Source organism: Electrona antarctica (genome assembly GCF_951216825.1).
Source record: "Electrona antarctica genome assembly, chromosome: 21".
Taxonomy (NCBI): Eukaryota; Metazoa; Chordata; class Actinopteri; order Myctophiformes; family Myctophidae; genus Electrona; species Electrona antarctica.
The window spans coordinates 9,569,876-9,591,858 of record NC_136802.1 but is presented as its reverse complement, the minus strand read 5'-3'; the positions used below and the strand labels follow the sequence as shown (position 1 = coordinate 9,591,858).

The 21,983-nt window shown below is 41.2% G+C and overlaps 2 protein-coding genes and 1 long non-coding RNA gene across 3 annotated transcripts; 2 read left to right on the top strand and 1 right to left on the bottom strand.

Moving 5' to 3' along the window:
- Nucleotides 1–612: 612 nt before the first annotated feature.
- On the top strand, nucleotides 613–6,158 carry LOC306914224 (ependymin-like). Its single transcript, XM_079491214.1, has 6 exons — nucleotides 613–756; nucleotides 997–1,031; nucleotides 1,234–1,368; nucleotides 2,595–2,781; nucleotides 3,761–3,848; nucleotides 5,426–6,158. Exons 1-6 carry the CDS (start codon nucleotides 684–686, stop codon nucleotides 5,565–5,567), a joined length of 660 nt encoding a protein of 219 aa, XP_079347340.1. The 5' UTR covers nucleotides 613–683; the 3' UTR covers nucleotides 5,568–6,158.
- A 2,515-nt stretch (nucleotides 6,159–8,673) lies between these two features.
- Nucleotides 8,674–12,617, top strand: LOC306914063 (ependymin-like). The gene is made up of 7 exons (XM_079490954.1): nucleotides 8,674–8,817; nucleotides 9,227–9,261; nucleotides 9,383–9,517; nucleotides 9,646–9,841; nucleotides 10,100–10,187; nucleotides 12,098–12,295; nucleotides 12,525–12,617. Exons 1-6 carry the CDS (start codon nucleotides 8,748–8,750, stop codon nucleotides 12,219–12,221), a joined length of 648 nt encoding a protein of 215 aa, XP_079347080.1. The 5' UTR covers nucleotides 8,674–8,747; the 3' UTR covers nucleotides 12,222–12,295; nucleotides 12,525–12,617.
- Nucleotides 12,618–13,783: 1,166 nt separating this feature from the next.
- On the bottom strand, nucleotides 13,784–16,588 carry LOC306914064. The gene is made up of 5 exons (XR_013788640.1): nucleotides 16,455–16,588; nucleotides 16,182–16,266; nucleotides 15,908–15,961; nucleotides 15,674–15,724; nucleotides 13,784–13,991 (listed from the first exon to the last, which is right to left on the bottom strand). It is a non-coding gene; the product is annotated as an uncharacterized lncRNA (long non-coding RNA).
- Between the last annotated feature and the right edge of the window lie 5,395 nt (nucleotides 16,589–21,983).

The window sequence follows — 21,983 nt, the reverse complement described above, 5'->3', positions numbered from 1 at the left end:
TCTGGTTTAATCCTCTTAGCAGATTTTGCATTGACCTGTTCTTTCCTTGAACTGTACCCATTCTGCAAGCAAACTGTTAATAACATTTCAGAACTGGTTGGAATAACGCGTTCCTTCCACACGCTACGTCCAACCAGGGAAATAACTCCCCCCTGTCAGGTGAAAAGAAGAGGCTTGGACTCATCATGCATTGAAGGAAGCATGGGATCACTCCGTTGCTCTCCCCAGGTTGGCAGAGGGAGTGTAGAGATAATTGACACTGGGTGAAAAAATGGGTTACAAAATCATGGGATAAAAATCAAAACCACTGGATAAAGGGGGACAATTCCCAAACAGCCGGTCTAGTCCAGGCCGAACCTGACATTTTTAATTTAGGCCTATAATTTCCAAGACATCCATTGACAGTGATTTTTTAGATGCGAGAGGCGCATGTCTCAACTTCCCAGGCTGAATTTTATGGACCCAGCAGGGCCAGCACGTGTGATTACAAAAGGCCTGGGCTCTCAGTCAAAGAGCTGTTGGAAAGAAACTCTGGCAGCTGATCCAGAACTGGAGCCGCGGCAGTGTCTTGTTTATAAGGAAGTAGCTCTGGCAATAGCCATTATCCTGTCAGTGTGTGTACTGTGTGTACAGTGTGTGTGTTGTTGCTGTCTGTGTGTGTGTGAGCAAGCAAGCAAGCGAGCATGAGGAACTTGGTTTTGTTGTTGTTGAGCCTGCTGGCACCAATATGTCTGGCACAGAAGCCCTATCCATGCTGTAAGTAAAATAACATTACATTACATAACATAATATAACTACTGTTGCTGTTACTACTGTTTACATTATAAGGGTGGATCTATTTCTATGCATGGTTCTCATTTGATTTCATTGTTTTTGTAAAAGCATATAGGCCTAATGCATATATTTATAAGAAGCTGGTTGGTCTTTATTCCCTGACAAATGCACAGTGTGGGTCATCTTGTAATAACAACACCAATATTTCCCTGCTTCTCACAGCAAGTCCACCTCTTCTGACTGGAGCCCTCACTGTGGTGAGTAACACCACAGTACAAATACAAACTAGAAACAAATCGAGCACAACAGCATTATGGATATTAACATTTCTCAGTTGAAAATTAAACTGACTCAAATAGTGCTGCAACTATTGATCATCTTAGCAATATTACCTGAATAATCAATGCTAACTGTTGCACCCCTATACTCAAACCAAAACTGTTCTTCCTCTCCTCCCAGTCCTCCCAGAATGAGAAGTTTTATTATTATGCTCAATACTGGTACGATGCAATGGGCAAGCGTTTCCGCATTAAGGAGACCGTGCTGTACGAAAACAAGACCTTCTCCGTCGACGCTCTTCTGCTGTACAGAGAGGTAACCACAGTGACAGTGGAGACACGTGGCCTCTGACAATCCCCTGCAGGGAACAGTGCCTCGCTCCTGATCTCTCTCTCTGTGTGTGTGTGTGTGTGGGTGTGTGTGTGTGTGTGTGTGTGTGTGTGTGTGTGTGTGTGTGTGCACTACAAGTAATGTAATGGGTGAATTAACTACTTAAGCAGCGCTATAAAACATACCGTAGTCTCCCAAGGCTCAAGGCACCTCAGACACTATACTACTGCATTCTGATGCGTCGTTACCTGTTGTTCAATTATCTAAATTCCAATAAAGAGGCTGTAGAGTAGACAGTTGTTCAATGGAACCTATCACTGGCATATTTAATGAATATAAGGGAACATTCCCTTCATGATATGAATATGAACAGCAAATAATAATAATAATAATAATGGATTGCATTTTTATAGCATTGGGAAGTGAAGCGGCGAACAGTCGACGCCAGCGTCCTCACTTCCCACATTCACATGGATCATTGGACGACTTGCTCTACCTCCTGAGCCGCCTTGATGGACATGGATAACATCAGATATGAGCTGTTATATTGCGAATCCATTGACATTCGCTCCATATCAGTCCGTTGGTAGGGGGCGTCCCTCGAAGCGCAGGGCCAGCGCTGTCATGTCTGTCCTGGAGAGCTCTGAGGTGCCTCTACTTTTTCAGACACTATATAGAATGCCTGCTCAGGACCTTGATGGGCACAACCAGTGTGCACGCTCTTTTAAGTAATGATTGATGCTCCAAAGGTCTACCATCTACCATCAATACCAAGGACTAATGTTGGACTAAATGACCCAGTAGGCAAAATAATGGTTGGGGCAGTTCATATTAACTAAATGAACAACAAATTAATCTTAATGACACAAACGTTACCCTCTGGAAGGATGCTTCATAACTACTAGTACTGATTACATCAACATTGATTATGCTTTTCACTTCATAATAATTAAGGTTCCAAATAATTATTAGCGCCTAAACTTTAGGCCTTTAGGTCCTAAAGGAACCCCTGGTCCCTTAACACATTCTACCGTACTAAACACACTGATGCACGCACGGGACACTCGTCGCCATGAAAGGGGGCGGGACTGCGACGCTCTAGCATTCGGAGATTGTGGAATAGTTGTCTGGCTACGTGAGACCAGGGAGTGTGTGGCCCCAAATGATCCAAATAACTGCTTGCTTTCCTGTAAATGTCATCCTCCACGCAGCATGCCATGTTTATGATCGATGCTCCAAATCACAACTGCACCAAACAAGCACTGAAGACGGACTTCGAGCCCCTGAGGATTCCGGAGGACGCCACTCTCATGGGCCAGGCCATACTGGGCAGCTCCTCGGGACCCGGTCAGGGTCTCCTGGTCAACTCCTGGTGGGGAACGCAGCCTAATTCAACAGGTCAGAGTGTGGAAGAGTATTTGGCCTTGTTGTATTTCCATATATGGCCCTGATAAACGTGTGTGGTGTAAATTAAATATAGTGCAAGAATAGAAGGTAATGGGTTTATTACCACTAAAAAATGTGACATTTTGAGCCGGTTGGCTTTCCCACCAGCTCTAAGCGTGATTTATATATAATTAAATATATAAATTATTAAAATTGCACAAATACTTACGTATTGATAAAAATGTATTATTCACATTGCAAAACGATTCGATACCGATTATTCCCATTGAAAAACAATATGATAAATACGATATTTGCTGTTTACATATCGATATACTATATTTCGATATGGTTACATTATCGTTACACCCCTAATATACACATAATTGTTTGAATGTGTGGTCTTCTATTTTCTGCTTGTAAATAAAATGTATAGGCACAGAAAAACAATAACTATGTTATTTTGTTTGTGCACTGTCTGTCTGTCTGTCTGTCTAACTTGCATATAGATCTGTCCACTGTGTGCACATATGTTATCAGAGCCGGACTTACCGTTGGGCTAGGGTGGGCTGAAGCCCGGGGGCCCCCGACTAGGGGGGCCCCAAAAAAAAAAAAAAAAAAAAAGTTTTTTTTTTTTTTTTTTTTTTTAATTATAAAATTGTAAAGTGAAATCCAATTCAAGTGAAATGTGTGTATTGTTATTGTATTTAGTTGTATTATGGTTAAACCATTGAGAGCTTCTGCCTGCCTGCCTCTCTTTTTAGGGGCCTGGGTACCCCAAAATGAAAACAAAATAGCCCAAATTTTTTCCGGCCTCGCGGCTGTGCCGCTCGGCCAAATCGCGGGACGCACGGCTTCGCCGCGCGCCCCAAGGGGGGCCCTCAAATTTGCTCCAGCCCGGGGGCCCTCAGCAAGGTAAATCCGGCTCTGTATGTTATATTGCTAACTAACTAATATTGATAATGTTTGTTTCCCATATCTGTCCCTCCAGACAAGTACATGATGACTGTTACAGAGTTTGGATGCATCCCAGTCTACACTGCATATCAAACTGCCGATTATGGCTGGGTGGCAGTAAGGTACGTCTCTACACTGTAGGATTCCACAAGTCTCAATGACTCATGTGTTATTCACTGATTATTATATTTATTCATAGGGCCACTTCACCCCTTTTGCAACCAGATCTTATTTTAATGATGTTTAGTACACAAGAGATATTTTAGTCGGTATATCAAATGCCTGATGACGTGTCAGGCATGCGTGATCTACGTCCGTGATTAGACATGGTAACTCCCCGCCTGCCTCTGAGGTGGTGGAAAGCCTGGGCGAGGCGAGGCGAGGAAATAAATAAATAATACAAAGAGAATGACAGCTTGGCTCGCGCGACAGTAACTTTTATTTTTTGTAGAAGAGGCAAACTAATATTGTTTATGCCGCTGGCCTGTTTATTTGCATACATCTACATGTGTAAACATGAAACATTATTGTACTGTAAAAAGGTCTCTTTTCCCTTGATCTTTTTAGTATTAGTACTATTAGACAGCCACATCAAATCATAGTTGTTCAATCAATTATTAAATCAAAGCAAACGGTACAAACAATATTGGTTTGCCTCTTCTACAAAAATTAAAGTTACAAGTTACTGTCGCGTGTTGCCATTCTCTTGTACTTGTATTATTTCCCACCACGGAGTAGCCTTGCATCTCGGAGGACAGGCAAGACGGGCAGTGTCGGTAGGCCAATCAGAGGCAGGCGGGGCGTTACCATGTCTAATCACAGACGTAGAAAGAAATCACGCGTCAGGCATCGGTCTCACTTCCTTCCTGGACTACATGTTGTCTCAGTAAGGCAGCCCCCCTCCCCTCTCCACAAGGAGGGGCAGTGCACCAAAGCATTATGGGAATTGTAGGAATTCCCTATTCCCAAGTCAAACCCTAGTCAAACACACAGACTACAATTAGTTTTCAAATTGTGCTACTGTTATCTACTACAAATACTATTAACACTGAGTGACTTCCAGCGGTGAAATGTCCCTTTAACCACTTACAGTAAATCCTATTCTCTTTACTGGTGTTCCCCAGAGCTCTATACTTTGTCCCCTCCGAAAATAGCCAATCTACAAGCTCTCAATGCGTTGCGTGACAACATGCTGTGTGAGCTTGTAGATCTGCTATTGTTGGTGAATGCTCCGATCAGGATTTTTGTTTTTCTCATGATCGGCCGACACCGATACCGATCTTGTGCGTAAGAAGACAATTTTAATATTTCCAAAATATAGTGTAGGGAGGAAGGGGAGAATGTTTAAGACTGTCACAAAGATGCAAAATGATGTTATACTATATATCTGATTGACTTTTATACCACTTAAATGGTATAAATAAAAGATTGGTTTCTCCAAATAAGGTAAATTGCCGATCACAGAGAGGGTAAATTGCCAATCACCGATCGAGTCATTTGGAGCGAATATCGGCCGATCACCGATCGGTGCATGGCCGATTGATCGGAGCATCTCTATTGGTGAATGTTCGCCTATTTTCACCAGATATTGTCTTATTATGAAATGCCAACACATTCTCACTGAGATTGTGTAGGACAATATGACAAAGTTCATGTGGTTAAACCAGCATCTCTGTCACTCCTCTGTTCCTCTATATAGCTTCTTCGATAACGTCATTGGAATTACGGACCCCATGCAGCTCATTCGTCCAGACTTCTGCCCTAAAGCAGAGATGAGTGCCGACGATGGAGACCAACCACCAGCAGCTGACTTCTTGAGTTTGTTCCTAAAGAGGAACTGAGCATCTCTGTGGTGTTCAAATTGTCAGCCTTGGCTTCGAGTATCCCGTGCTTATGTTGCTACAGAGTTGGTATAATAATTGTTAAAGCATTTTGTGATTTGGAGAACACTGCAGCTACTACTACTATACTTTACTATGTGGCAGCGGTGGCTCATAGGTAGAGTGGCCGGATGGGAACCGCAAGGTTGCCAGTTCGAACCCGGGCTCCCCCAGAGTTAGTGTCGAAGTGTCCTTGAGCAAGACACTGAACCCCTAATTGCTCCCGATGTGCAGGTTGGTGCCTTGCATGGTTTCCTCTGCCATCGGTGTATGCACAATCTATGTAAAGCACCTTGGACAAAGGCGCTATATAAATACACCATTTATGTGTAATGCATTGTATCGCAGCTGTGTAACTACTCGGTAGTCCGAGACAGATTTAGACTCTGACTTGAATGAAAAATGCAAAACAAAATCAATACCTACTCTACTTCCTCCTAAACAGCAATTAGCCATGTAATGCATTTGAAATATTCAAGTATTAGGCCTAATACAAATGTGCACTGATCCATATTTACATGTATGCATTGTGAAATAAATGAATAAAAGGGAACCTGCTGTACATAAAGTATAGCACCTGGCTGGCATTTATTTCCATCATAGCCTGTTGCCGGGTATCATTTGATACAACTTTGAATCAACTGCTTTAAAAAAAATTATTCTATCATTTTTATCCCACGATTTTGCAACCCATTTTTTCACTGCAGTGTCAATTATCTAATGTAATCCTGGGCGCTACACTTCCTCTGCCAACCTGGGGAGAGCAACGGACTGACCTCATGCTTCCTTCTAATCTACAGTATGCATGAGTCGTCCAGGCCGCTTCTTTTCACCTGACAGATGGGGGGGGGGGGGGGGGGGGGGAGAGTTTCCCCGGTTGGAAGTAGCATGTGGAAGTAGCATGTGGAAGGAACACGTTATTCCAACCGCAGTTCCTATTGAATCGACTGCTTCAATAAAACACTGCTTTTAGAGCTTAAAGGACAACTTTGTTTTTTTCAACCAAGGTTCATGTTTTAGGTCAGATCTACAAGCTCCCAACGCAAGAACGTACCTCCAGTTAGGTGAGGTTTTGGCCCTAAATGGTCTACAAACAGACAGCCTCTTGACCCTCAATAGGAATAGGACCATTACATACACACAGTGGTCTAAACCAGTGGTTCTCAACCAGTAGGTCCTTGAAGGGGTTCCAGGTGGTCCCCAGCTAAATGATGGAGAGTTGGTAACCAAATAGACCCTCGGGAGTCAGGACCCTTATGGATCTTTAACTCTTCTTTTCAAAATCTTTTTATTTTCGTTTTATAACAGTATGGGTGTCAAGTCAAGTTCATAGAAAAAATAAAAATAAAATATCAGATTTTAGTATCAGTGACTGAGGTAAACAAACATACTGTATGAATCACAGAGATCGTGGGCAGACATAATGAAAAGACTATGTTATTGTGCAAATGGATCTTTAACTCTTGAGTGTAAAAATGAACGCATAGGTCCATTTGGTTTCATTTTACGCTCTCAAGAGTTACATTATTGTTAAACATTTGGCATTACTTAATTTACCAGGAGTCTCTACACAATTAGATAATGTAGAAGAATTGTTCTTTTTTGTATCCACATTTGCCAACAGTATGGAGTTGTGTGTAAACGATAACAAAATATTCTTTAGTTTTGGGTCTGAGAGGCTAACATCTCATCAAATGGTGGTCCACTGGCTCAAATGCCGAACAAATAATGGGCCTTGAAATGAAACAGGTTGAAACCCACTGGTCTAAACAAAGGTTTTATCAAAACAATCCAGTGCCTCACCTTGCTCAAACAAGCCAGTGCATGCCGAGAGGAGAGCCAAGCAGGAATGAACGAATGAGCACCAAGGCTTTATAGGGGAGGGGGTAATCATCAGTGAATACTTACACCTGAGTAATTGGGGCGTGGACACTCTGTGTGGAGACAGCTAGGTCTCCCTGTTACATATAGTTTTTAACCTTTTCAACACATTTTTCCTAATAAAGTTGTTTTTATAACTGGTCCTGTAAACAGACTTTGAGTACCTAGAAAAAGTATAAATCGTATGTATTATAATACAAATTAATATTATTAGTATTAGTATTATTTATCGACTTCAAACTTTAAGTAATTATACCTAGATTTTAAACCAAAGGGTTGTGAGAAGATGAGAAATCAGCTGCTTTCAGGTATGTTTGTACACAATAGGAACTTGACTGACTCCACTTGTTGGCCTTGAAATTCCAGATGCCAGTCCTAATCTTGTGCTCTGTAGCTCAGGTAGTCTGCAAATCCCCCACAGATCACATGACAGCGCGTGCACACACACACACACACACACACACACACACACACACACACACACACACACAGAGAGAGAGAGAGTTCCCTAAAATCCAGCACGGGCTTTTGTTGTCTCCTTTCAGCCACCACAGCAAATGCTGTAGATTCTGTTTACCTTTCGTTGGTTATTATGTCACATAAAGGCCCTGGTTCTCAATGTCGGGTCTGGGGACCACCAGGGGGACCACCAGGGGTCCAAATGGTCTGCAACTCTGAGTGTGTATGAACGGAACTATATCCATTTAGTTTCATTCGTATACACTCTCTGGATTGGGGTCCCTGCACTCCCAGAGTGGTATCAAGTATCAAATGGGGGTCTGTGGCCTAAAATGCCTATTAAATGCAATCAAACTGGGGGTCCTTGAAATTCTAATGGTTGAGAACCACTGCTTGACTGCTAGAAGCAAAACATGGGAAATGTATAGCAATAATGTCACAACAACAACTTTGATGAGGCAGTATTGCTTGGTTTTCAAAATATAAGGTTTTCTTTATTTCCTTAAAAAAATATCTTTTTAAATTTCCTATAGGCCTAAAATGAACATTTTGGGGTTAGGTGGTTTCTTCCCGACAGTAGAGTTATGTAAAATCATTGCATTCTACTTTAACACTGTTATTTCACTATGAATATGAACTATGAAGGGAAAGAGGTTTTTTGGCTACTGTAAAAACATGGAAGTAGATGTAAAGACTGGAGTCTTGTTTTACGAGGAAGTCAGAACGCTGTGATGCCACATGCATGCAGTGTGTTTGTTCATTTCTCTCTGCGTGTGAGAGAGAGAGGGATCGAGAGAAGCCATGAGAAGAAGCCTGCTCCTGTTCTTGTGCCTGGCGGTGGGCTGCATGGGCCGCACACCCCACCCATGCAGTAAGTACAAACAAATAGGAGACATGACATGAGTGTATGAATGTTTAAAGATCAGAACTAAATCCAGGGATCAATTCTGATGAATTGAAAATGGTGGACCCTATAAGTGTATTGCTTTATGGTGTCGTCCACAGTGACAGTTTTTGTATTGAGTTGTGCTTTCGTTTGAAATGTACCCATTCAGCATACTGTAAATAAATACTTCAATCAATCAATCAAAGCTGAACTGTCTTGTGTCTCTGATTTCACCTGCTCAGCCGCATGCAGCCAGCTATAAACATGTTAATGTTATACAACTGCTGTTCTGTTCATTGCTTGTACATTTGTATCCTCGGAAAAGCCAAGATACCAGGTGAATTGAGTAGTTTAATTGTTTTCTTAAAACAATAAAAACTTTCTGTTATGACAGGATCGCCGCCTCTTATGACTGGAAGCCTTTCCGTGGTACGTTTTTTAAATTCTTTAGATGTGTTGTTAAACATAGACATTGAAATAATGTATTGTCCTCAATGATTTTGACTACATAACTGAAGAATTTAAGTCACATTCATTGTCTTTCTCACAGTCCGTCCAAAGTGGGAAGTTCACAGCCTACGCCAAATACATTTACGATGCTTTGTTTAAGCGGATTCGCCTCAGAGAGATTGGATCTCATGAGAACAAGACATTCCGGGCTGACGTACTTCTACTCTTTCAAGAGGTGCATGGGGACCATTTTTGTGCTAATCGCATGAAAATCAATAAACAGATCAATGTCCAAGCATTTTAGGAAATTGTTCCAAATGCATATACAAAAAAAAACAATGTCACCCTATCTGTCTATACCAGGGTGTTATGTATAGGATCGACCACCATAACCAGTCGTGTTGCAAGAAGCGACTGAAGGCAGACTTCCATCCCCTGGCCATCCCAAAGGATGCATCTCTCCTGGGCCAGGCTGTGCTGGGTAGCTCCTCTGGACCCAAGATGGGACTCCTGGTCAATACCTGGTTTGGGGAACTGAAGAGGAAACGCGAGGGGAAGGGTAAGCTAAAAGTAATGACATCTTTCATACCAAAGACCTTAATAGTTCCTCTCGCTGGCTGACCACGCTGCTGACATGGAACAGTATGCTCCTGTTAACCTTAACTGTTAAGTGTACAAATGGAACAGTCGTCCATTGTGTACATCTGCACTTCCTCTTTATGTTATCACATTTCTTGTTTTGAGTGAGGTGAGTTGCTATAGCCCAAGTTCCCACGGGAGTTTTACTGTGCTTCTCTCTCTCTCTCTCTCTCTACAGCCAAATACATGAGCACTGTCACCGAGTTTGGATGCATCCCCGTCAGCACTCTGTTCCACACCAAAAAACATGGATGGATGGTGACCAGGTCAGTTATTGGCCTAAAGCTCAGGGGTCTTTCTTTCTTTCTTTCTTTCTTTCTTTCTTTCTATGTTTTATTTCTGGTCATAATATGTGACTAAATTTGACTGAGGGACTGCCATTGGATTTTTTTGAATTTTCGTTTTTTCATGTCATATGAAAGCAGGGAATCATAGCTTTAAATTTACATATTGGTTGTTCCTAGCTACATGTTTAAGCATTTATTTCATATACAGGAAATAAGGCTTTCCCAAATACATCTTTCAGTCAGCGCTACTCCTAGGCAAATTGTTCGACTGATGATATCTTTATCATTTATAATTGAATAGTGTACCATGTGTGTGATCCAAAAAACTCAAATAAGAAGAGGGCGGTGTTGATATGATAGCCTTAACTGGCGCACTGACAATTGAGGCATAAAGCTGAACAGTCATGAGTGGCCAGGGTCGGTTGCCGTAGGGAAGGGACGTCCCGTGTGTGTTATCTGACCAAACACAGGACGGGAAGGGGGTGTTTTGGTGGATCATGTCCTCAAGGTAACGCGGTGCCATGTCCTTGATTGCCTAATTTGCCTTAACTGTAGGACGGTTGTCACCAGTATTTTTAGAAGGATGTGAGCAGCCACCAGCACCACTAGACCAAAGGGAGATCCCTATGGCTTGGGGGAGATATTAGACTTTTGGGGCCATCAGGCTGAGGGCTGTATTTTGCGTGTCTTAAGTACCAGGTCTTATTACTTAACTTAAGACCTGGAGGCGTGATCAATGCCATTTGGGTGGCCAAAGAGCATTGACCACGCCTCCAGGTCTTAAGTTAAGTAATAAGACCTGGTACTTACAGTAGTACCAGGTAGTAAGACACTTACAGTACCAGGTAGTAAGACACGCAAAATACAGCCCTGAGGCTCTGAGCCACTATGCTACACTCAGCCCCCTTTTGACCTCCTCCCCCGGGGAAAACCGATCCGGGTCACGGCACCAATGTAGCGCCCGGGATTCAAACTCAGGTTATCTTAACCACTAGACCAAAAGGGTATCCCTATGGACCCGGGCAGATATTAGACTTTTGAGGCCATCAGGCTGAGGCTGTGAGCCACTCTGCTACATATACACCGTATTGTCTCTGTGCAACATGGACATTATGCTCTGTGCAACATGGACATTATGCTCTGTGCAACATGGACATTATGCTCTGTGCAACATGGACATTATGCGACAGCAGGCAATTCGAAATTTGCCTTCAAACGCTTGTTTTTTGAGTGGTGCAACCACTCCAAGGAACAGCAATGTCCGTGTTCACCTAACTATGTGACGTTCACCTAACTATGTGACGTTCACCTAACTATGTGACGTTCACCTAACTATGTGACATTCACCTATGTCAGGGGTTCTCAACCCGTGGGTCGCGACCCCTCGGGGGGTCGCCAAATTATTTTAGGGGGTCCCCAAATTATTAAAAAAAATAAAAAAGGGTTTTTTTTCTCTTTTTTTCACGATTTTTCAAAAATAGCAGACCTACAAGCTCGTAGCGCGCCACTCGGTGGCGCACTATGAGCTTGTAGATCTGCTATTTTTAAATAGCTAAATTATAACTGCTTAAAACACCAAAAGGGGTTCCCGCCCAAAATGGTTTAAGGTTATTGTAGCAGTCAATTTATATTGGGGGTCGGGAGGGGGCGGGGCGGGGGTCCCGAGACGTTGCCAAAGCATTTTCGGGGGTCCCCGGCCAAAAACGTTGAGAACCCCTGACCTATGTGACTATGAGCACACCAGTAGGGGCGCTGTTGTGCCAGAAACAGAGAGAGAGAGATAGTGCTGCACTGTTGCCTGCTAATGAGAGAGAGGGAGAGATCTGTGTTTGTCCTGATTGTTTGTTGTGTGATGATTGATTGATGAATGCTTTTCTGCCACCATGCAGCTTCTTCAACAATGTCCGGGGGATCATGGACCCTCAAATGTTAATCCCTCCACCATTCTGTAAGGACGCTCAGCTTCAAGATGACGATGGAGAAGGACCAGATGACTTTTATAGCTTGTTTTAGGAGTAAAGGTCCTTGCACGCTTGGGGCTTATTTAACTGTTTGTTAATTATGGCAGGGGTTGGCCACTCTCTAAGGCTGAGCTCACACCTTTCATGCAATTCTCGTGCTCGTTGGGTGCTCGTTGGGTAGTGTCATGGCCGCCCAATGTATTTCCAATGGAGGTCACATGGTTTGACCCAACATTGTGTTGTGTGAGGGGGAGGGGCGCACGACTGCCTTGCATTGGGCCGCTGGGCGGCCATGACACAACACCCAATGAGCACAGAGAATTGCATGAAAGGTGTGAGCTCAGCCTATGTCAAGAGTTGGGTAATAAATGTAAAGGTTTCCATGTGATTTAATCGGCCACCGGTCACATTTACTTAAGTAAAAGTATCAATACTGCAATGTAGATGTCCCGTATTGAAAATGTACTCAAGTAAAAGTACAAAAATATCTGTATCAAGTACCAAAATGTACTCAAGTAAATAGTACTTGTGCAGAATGTCCTGTTTTACAAGTTATTAAATAAGTTTTCAAATAATTGTAGTGGAGTAAAAGCTGTGTAAAAACAATTTTTGCCTCTGAAATGTAGTGGAGTAGAAGTAAAAGTTCAGAAAATTTGACAAACTCAAGTAAAGTACAAATACCTCAAAATGAGTACAGAACTTTCTACTTTCCACCACTGGTAATCGTATAAAAGGTTATTTTGGGGAACAATCCCTTTTATTGACACTATAAATCCTCTGTGAACCTGAAGCATATTTCAATTTATTAAGCTGTCTTGACAGAACATTAATTGTAATGATAACATTTTAGATCAATTTATTAAGCTGTCTTGACAGAACATTAATTGTAATGATAACATTTTAGATCAATTTATTAAGCTGTCTTGACAGAACATTAATTGTAATGATAACATTTTAGATCAATTTATTAAGCTGACTTGACAGAACATTAATTGTAATGATAACATTTTAGATCAATTTATTAAGCTGTCTTGACAGAACATTAATTGTAATGATAACATTTTAGATCAATTTATTAAGCTGTCTTGACAGAACATTAATTGTAATGATAACATTTTAGATCAATTTATTAAGCTGACTTGACAGAACATTAATTGTAATGATAACATTTTAGATCAATTTATTAAGCTGTCTTGACAGAACATTAATTGTAATGATAACATTTTAGATCAATTTATTAAGCTGTTTTGACAGAACATTAATTGTAATGATAACATTTTAGATCAATTTATTAAGCTGTCTTGACAGAACATTAATTGTAATGATAACATTTTAGATCAATTTATTAAGCTGACTTGACAGAACATTAATTGTAATGATAACATTTTAGATCAATTTATTAAGCTGACTTGACAGAACATTAATTGTAATGATAACATTTTAGATCAATTTATTAAGCTGTCTTGACAGAACATTAATTGTAATGATAACATTTTAGATCAATTTATTAAGCTGACTTGACAGAACATTAATTGTAATGATAACATTTTAGATCAATTTATTAAGCTGTCTTGACAGAACATTAATTGTAATGATAACATTTAGATCAATTTATTAATCTGTCTTGACAGAACATTAATTGTAATGATAACATTTAGATCAATTTATTAATCTGTCTTGACAGAACATTTTAACGATAACATTTAGATCAATTCAGTTATCACTATAATCCATCCTCCGTCTGGCTTCTCCTCTTCCCTCATGGTCGTCTGATTTGTGTCCATTGGGTTCTCCGGGGTCAGCGCTGGACCACTTTGTTCATCTATTTGTACACAAAGACAATTCAAGTGTTTTTAGATACATTTAATGATAAATAAAGAATAATGAATACAACTAGATATATCTAGACTGGACTGCTTAAATCAGGCTTTAAATAAGAAATGAGTCCAGTCAAGCCCTGTTCGCATGCGCAGTACTGCTTCCGTAAGATTGCATTGGGAAAACATGGTACTGGCTGACAAACAAGTTTTACCCCAGACGGGCCGGCCTTAAGTTTACCAACTGTATCTCGGTTCTGATACTTTTTGAAAAGAGTACTGTTTGATACTGTCTCACCACTGTTTGTGGACGGGCTCGACCCAGCTAGAGCCCATTTCGACCTGTGCAGGGATATCCTGACACGGAACCTCACATCGGAGCTAAAGCATAGCAGCGTAGATATATACATTGTAGTATATAGTCTGATAGTCATTGTGTATACATTGATGTAGTTGTTAGTCATATAACAGCATATAATAACATATAGACTTCATCCAGCAGGCTGAGCAGGGTGCAGCTACAGACAAAATAATGAAGAGTTGGAGTTATAATAATAATAATAATAATAATAATAATAATAATGAATAATCAATACAATAGATATCTCTGCTGAGTACTTTATACTTTTAGTACTTTAAGTACATCTTGATGCCAATACTTTTGTACTTTTAAATACATTTTGAACTCTGGACTTTTCACTTGTAAGAGTATTTCTACATTGCAGTATTGATACTTCTACCTAAGTAACGCATATGAGTACATTTTACACCACTGATACGTGCTGCTGCTGCTGCTGCTGGTTTCACAACAATCTGTGTGATATAGCTAACGATGTACTATTCTATAGTTTGATAGTCATTGTGTATACATTGATGTACTAGTTGTTAACTTGTTAGTCATTCGTTAAACCATTTTGGCCTGACGTCAACATTATAAAAAAAAGTATTTTAAATCCTGACAGTTTTCTGAAATACCTATGTTTTTATATCAGTGGTGCTCAATATTTCATGTCAAGGACCCCAAAAATGATATGTAATATACCCCCCCCCCCCCCCCCCCCCATCTGAAAGAAAATATGTTGTTCCATGGACCCCCCCCCCCCCCCCCCTTTGAAATATATTCAAAGATTTCAGGCACATTTTCACGATTTTTCAAAAATAGCAGACCTACAAGCTCGAGCTTGTAGATCTGCTATTTTTCAACAGCTAAAGTACAACATAATGCTTAAAATACCAAAAGGGGTTCCCGCCCAAAATGGGTTAAACCAGTGGTTCTCAACCAGTGGTCCCAGGGGACCATCAGTTGTCCTTGAGGGGGTTTCAGGTGGTCCCCGGCAGCTAAATGATGGAGAGTTGGTAACCAAATGGACCCTTATTAGATCTTGAACTAATTTTACACCCTCAAGAGTTAAATTATTGATACAAATCTAAAAAGAATATTTTTTTAATAATGTTTGCCTGTTATCTCTCCTAATGGTACCATATCATACAAAATCCTATCCAACAACAGCAAAATATTCTACGTTTTGGGTCTGAAAGGCTAAAGGCCATCAAATGGTGGTTCCGTGGATCAAATGCTTGATATGAAAAGGGTTGAAAACCAGTACTGCTATAGTTTGATAGTCATTGTATACATTGATGTACTGTACTAGTTGTTAAAACTGAACAGCAGAACATATTGACTCACCACATTAATTACGCGGCGGCGTCATCATCATGAGCAAAGGCATACCATTGTCTGCGAACAGAATGAAGAGTTGGAGTTATAAAGGCTCAACAGAGACACTTACATGTGTATACAGTATTATATATAGTACTAGTTGTTAGTCATTCCTGTGTGTATTTCATGTAGTAGAACTTTATAGGCATTCTGTGTATATTTGACATATTTGAACTAGTGTTCATGTGTGTACATACGTACCACAACAATGCCAGCACGACTGGGTCACGTACAAACACCAAGCATGACATTGACCTTTGAATGTCATCAAAGTAAAATAATAATGGTTAATGATTTTGTTAATTGTGAAAAGTTGACAGCAAAGAGACATACAGTAGGGTATGGGTGATTGGTTGGATACTGTGCAGAAGCAGAAGTAGAGTTGAGTATAAAATCCAAACACAGAATTAGTTCCAAATAAATGAGAATGTGGTGAAATGACCATTTAAAGCCTAATGAATGCCTCTGTACATACCGTAGCATCCCGATAGTAGGCCATACTGGGAGCTTACAGGCAGAGCCAGCATGGATATCATGAAGATCAGGAAACACAGCTTCATCTAGTAACATTAATAATGAAGAACATTGAATTTCATAGCAATTCTGCAAAACATTATTACTTTTATGTTGTTGTAAAAAATCTACAGACACATAAAATAGTAGTAGCCTAGTACTAGTACTAGTACTAGTACTAGTAGTAATATTAGTAGTAGTAGTAGTAGTAAACAATAGTAAAAAGAAGACTCACTGTTTCAAAGCTCTTGTCCGGTTGGCTCGTTGCTTCTGAGATGAATCTAAATCAAAATCTGACAATAGAATGAGGAGTTGGACTTATAAACACTCAACAGTACTAAAATGTGACCTTACCCATGATGCTGTGGTCACTGATATGTGAGTCATAAGAGATACAAAATAAAATAAGGGTTTGAAAACGTGATGTTCTCTAATGTAGATGAGATGTGCTTCAAGTTAACACACACACACACACACACACACACACACACACACACACACACACACACACACACACACACACACACACACACACACACACACACACACACACACACACACACACAGGCAAGGACACACGCATTATTAATGTAAATTATAATCACAGTAAACATTATCATATCTTCAGTCATATTCAAGTGACTCAAGCCACTTCAGTTCAGCACAGCTGAGGTGTGTGTGTGTGTGTGTGTGTGCGTGTGCGTGTTTCTCTGTGTGTGTGCTTGTTTCTCTGTGTGTGTGTGTGTGCGCGCGCATGTGTGTCTTTTGTGCAACTGTCAACTTGAAGCACATCCCATCTACATGTGATGTAGAGAACATCACGTTTTCTATATCAAACCCAGCTTTATTTTATTTTGTATCTGTTATGACTCACATATCAGTGACCACAGCATCATGTCACTGTCCAGCTGGCCATCATTGACATAATTACTTGAATCAAGGCAACTCTTTAGTGTGAGACTGTGAGCTAGTGTGTCTGTAGTCTCTGTACACTGTTAAAAAGTACTTGTGCAATACATTATGCGGGTTTCTGCATATCGTGCATGTCTGCATTTGTACTACCAGCTAGCCTAAGCCTAACATTTTATTTATTTTACAGCAGTTTTTAAATTATTGTATTGTTCTGGTAACTGAGTGAGAAGAAGTAACAGAGAGTCAGACTCAGTCAGAAGTTAAAACATTTTGTACAAATACTGTGCAAGCATAAATAAATTAGACAACATGTTGCTGTCTTGGATTTAACTTTGTGTGTTTCCATCATTCAGTTGATAAAACCTTTACAATAAAAGCTTTATACTAAATGTACAGTACATACAGGCCAGAAGACTGGAGTAGATACTGATGAAATCCTATGTATTGAATCGAGAATGTAAATGAATAGAGAATAGTTTTTGAATCGAATCGTGACCCCAAGAACCTGAATTGAATCGAATTGTGGGCCACCCAAAGATTCACACATCCCTGATGATAAGAGCGCCCCTCACTTCACACGGGTATTTTTATGTATGTGTGCCCAAGACGTCTCCAGACGTCCTAGGAATTATAAGGCTCTTCAAATTGCTTAAATTTGGCGAAAGGGCCTTTCTGTGTGGAGTTTGCATGTTCTCCCCGTGTCCCCTAGGGTAGGTACCCTCACAAAAAACATGCAGTAATCCTGGTCTCTAAACTGCCTCCCCCTGATGGAGGGGAAAGGAACTGGTTGGAATAACGTGTTCCTTCCACGTGCTACGTCCAACCAGGGAAACTCCCCCCTGTCAGGTGTAAAGGAGCAACTTGGACACTCAGGCATGAAGGAAGCATGAGTTCAAGTCCGTTGCTCTCCCCATGTCCTCCATATATGGGGACTAGGTTGGCGGAGGGTGTGTAGAGCCCAGGATCACATTAGATAATTGACACAGGGGTGAAAAATGGGTTACAAATTTTATCTGGGATAGAAAATATATTTAGCCCCAATATTTCAAAAAGAAAATTGCTTAAATTGTGACTTCTCTGTCATCTGGGGACTCCCCAGAAATGTGGGGACCCACAGGTTGAGAACCACATGCTTTAATACATGCGTGGCCAAAGGAGATGTACATTGAGTACGGACAGGCCTGTGGTACAGTCGTTCTGTCACCAGCACAAGGAAGCTTACAAGGACAAGCTGTACCATAAACAAAAGCTATCAGGCCTAAGAGAGACGTCTTGGTTCGTACGTCATATAATATCATAGCCAGGGCACGAGGATGAATAACATGAGATGAACAACAATATGTATACTGGAAATAAGGTTACAAATAATGAGGGTTGTTTCTTCTAATAAGGCCCCTCTGGGCCCTCTCAGGCCCAGTCCCCCAGGGTTCAATATTGGGGCCCTTGCTCTTTTTACTTTACATACTGAGCCTAGTGAGGGAAATCATAACCAGACACAACATATCATTTCACTGCTTTGTGGATGATATTCAAATCGACCTGCCTGGCTGCCTCTATTAGTAAAAATCATAATAAACTATTATAATCCACTGCAGGAGTGCCTGACACGCATTCAATCCTGGATGGCCTCAAAATGTCTCAATCTCAAAGACAGAAATCATCATTTCCGGCCTGGACTCTCCCATCCGTCCTCTCCCCCTGTCATGAAAAAAAAAAACCTTGGTATCACTTTTGATGTAGCCTTCAAATTGGACAAATGGCTTAGCTCTGTCGTCAAAACCAGCTTTTTTTCATCTGACTTCTAGCCAGGACTAAACCTTATCTCTCTCTAAATGACCTTGAGAGGGTTATTGACGCATTAATCTCATCCAGATTAGACTAATGTAACTCTCTGTATGTCGGCATCGATCAATCTCTGCTTGGGCGCTTGCAGCTGATCCAGAACGCCGCCGACCGTCTCCTCACTGGAAAGACGAAGCGAGACCATGTACTCCATTTATAGGTGATAAGGTGACCACCGAAACAGTGCTTAGTAAATACAGAGAGATGTGTTCTGGTGAATTTATTAACAGTATGCAGAATGGGTATACATTTCAAACGAAAGCACAATTCAATACAAAAACTGTTACTGTGGACGACACCATGTTTACAACAGGGTCTACCGTTTTCAATTCATCAGAACATTTAGAGACGTACAAATATACACTTATATCTGGAAAAAAACAGGAGATCATCATATAAAAAAGGGAAAAAAAACATATACAGTAAGGGAAAAAGGGGGTGGGGGACGACGACTCAGACTTTACGGGGGCCAGTTTCGAATTGCAGCCGTCCGTAGGTGCCCTTTGAGAGGTTTGAAGGAGTCTAGGGATTCAAGGGATAGAAGGCAGGCAGAGCAGAGCAACAGGCAGGCAAGTGGGCAGGCAGGCAACAGGCAGGCAGGCGAGTGAGATCTGAGGTGGAGGAGAGGAGTACAATCAGTACAGGCAAAATCCAACATGCAAAAACAAAATCACTATATGAATACTTAAGTTCACAGGGAACAATCAGTACAAATAGTTTACTATCTTTCTAGATTCTAAACACATCATCTACTACCACTGTGGTTGTCCAACGATCTGGCAAATGGCGATGCGGCGATAGAAGATTATAGACTGTGTAGGTGATGAGCCAATGGCAGGCCAGGTGCGCTGAACTGGTGAGAGCCTGGATCCAGCCCAAAGACCCCGCCCACTCTCTGAGTGGACTGCTTGCTTCAGTCTGATAATCAGGCTAGAGAATAAGGGGACTGGGAACAGGTGAGCCAAGTGGTAACTGGAGCCACACCTATATGCCCACACACACACCACACACACGCACGCACGCACACTCAGGCCTAGTTCACACCTACACAACAAATGTTCGGTCCGTGTGGGATGCCTGATTGCTTTTTGATTGCTGCTCCAATTCATTTTCAATGGGAGTCACATGGTTTGACCAAACATTTTTGTTTGATGAGGGGGGAGCAATCAGCAATCAGCGATCAAACACAAATGTTGGATCAAACCATGTGACTCCCATTGGAAAAGCATTGTGGTGGCCCAAAAAAACAAAAAAACGACCAAACATTGCTTGATTGGTGTTTGGTACGTGTGAATGAGGCCTCACAGAGCACAGACACCGACAAGACAAAGACAAAACAAGGACAAGAACACATCCCTGCCTGGGACTACGACATCAGCCAGGAGAATTAAGCCAGATGTCAATGTGATATTATGGTAGGCCTATTATATGCACAAAGTTGTCTCAGCATTATGGCATGTTATACCGCAGTGTGAATAGCAACACAATTATCTATTATCTATTTGGGCTTGCAGTCGAGCTAAGATTACAAACTAGACTCATCTTTGTCTTTGTGAGAAGGCAATTTGGTGTTATATCATCATCAAATACTTTTATGTATCTGTGTTGTTTTTCCACTTCATTTGGGGTAGTGTTGAGCAAATGTGTTAATACATTTGAATGGAGCAGCTGTCTACACCCCTTACCAGGACCACACATTTTGTTTTACAAAACTTATAGGCTAATGTTTGCCTGCCAATTGACTTACTACATATGTCAGATCACACATCTACGTCGTATGTATCCAGACAGTTTTCATGAATGATTAGCACAATGTTTATAAATCCTATTTGTAAATGTGAATAGGCCTACAGGAGATCATTCTGTAAAAAAAATAGAAGCTCCCTACTTAAGAACTCATACAGTATAGGATTCCAGTAGACAAATCGAATAGAAAATGAAAAGTTGGAACCAATCTTATTAGATACATTCCTATGAGATAACCAATAAGACACCCTGAGGGCGAGGTGGCATCTGAAACTACAGGTCTGGGAATACCCATATATGGACCTTTTTTTGTTTGTTTTTTGACGTTTTCGGACCGGGTATGGTCAGCCCAGTTAGGGACCAGTTACGGCCCAGGTAGGGCCAGGCCTTCATTTTCGGGCCTGTTGAGAACTCTAGTTTTCGCCGGCTGCCGGGCGCGGCTGCGCTAATAACTTTGGGGCGTCTTGAGTTTGAATGGACAGGTTTCAGTCAAAAGGGAGGCATCGAAGAGGAAGGACGGGTAGGGAAGGATCAACATCTGGAATGTCAGAACAGGTCAGCTCCATTATATGGAGATCTAAGGGATTGGTTCCACAATCTTTTCTGTCTGAATCCTATAGATTTATTTTTTTTTACCAGGGAAAGGATTTATAACTGAAACCTTACAGATTTGTAACTACACAAACAATGTACAGTCTCAGAGTAAAAACAAAACAAAACACACAGTATCTTTGTAGATAGTCACACGATCTATAGTTCGTCTTTTCCTTTCTTAGCCTTCTTTTGTGGTGGTGTGATCCAGCGTAGTTTGACTTCAGACGCCTGTTTCCCTAGAGCCATATTCAGCTGTGAGAGAATACAATTAATTATGTAATACCATATATAACATAAATAATTTCCTGATTTCAGACAATGTGCAATGTCAGGTCTAATAATAATATGTAACCGACATTATACTAAACTAAACATCATCATACGTCACTGCCGTACCTGCTGAAGAAGTTGGGCTTGTACAGCTGGATCTTCCAAGTCCGCTTCACTCTGCATCCTTATCTTCAGCACAGTCCGTCTGGGGCCTTAGAACGTACATGCACACACACATGCAGACACAGAGGGGCACAAATGCAGATATGTTCATTTGGACACACACACACACACACACACACACACACACACACACACACACACACACACACACACACACACACACACACACACACACACACACACACACACACACACACACACACACACACACAATCAG

Excerpts from the sequence above, each read along its gene's own strand:
- LOC306914224 (XM_079491214.1), top strand. The coding sequence starts at position 684 with ATGAGGAACTTGGTTTTGTTGTTGTTGAGCCTGCTGGCACCAATATGT. Across the intron at positions 1,032-1,233 it reads TGACTGGAGCCCTCACTGTG|TCCTCCCAGAATGAGAAGTT; the intron begins GTGAGTAACACC and ends CTCTCCTCCCAG. Across the intron at positions 3,849-5,425 it reads TATGGCTGGGTGGCAGTAAG|CTTCTTCGATAACGTCATTG; the intron begins GTACGTCTCTAC and ends TCCTCTATATAG.
- LOC306914063 (XM_079490954.1), top strand. The coding sequence starts at position 8,748 with ATGAGAAGAAGCCTGCTCCTGTTCTTGTGCCTGGCGGTGGGCTGCATG. Across the intron at positions 9,842-10,099 it reads GAGGAAACGCGAGGGGAAGG|CCAAATACATGAGCACTGTC; the intron begins GTAAGCTAAAAG and ends CTCTCTCTACAG. Across the intron at positions 10,188-12,097 it reads CATGGATGGATGGTGACCAG|CTTCTTCAACAATGTCCGGG; the intron begins GTCAGTTATTGG and ends GCCACCATGCAG.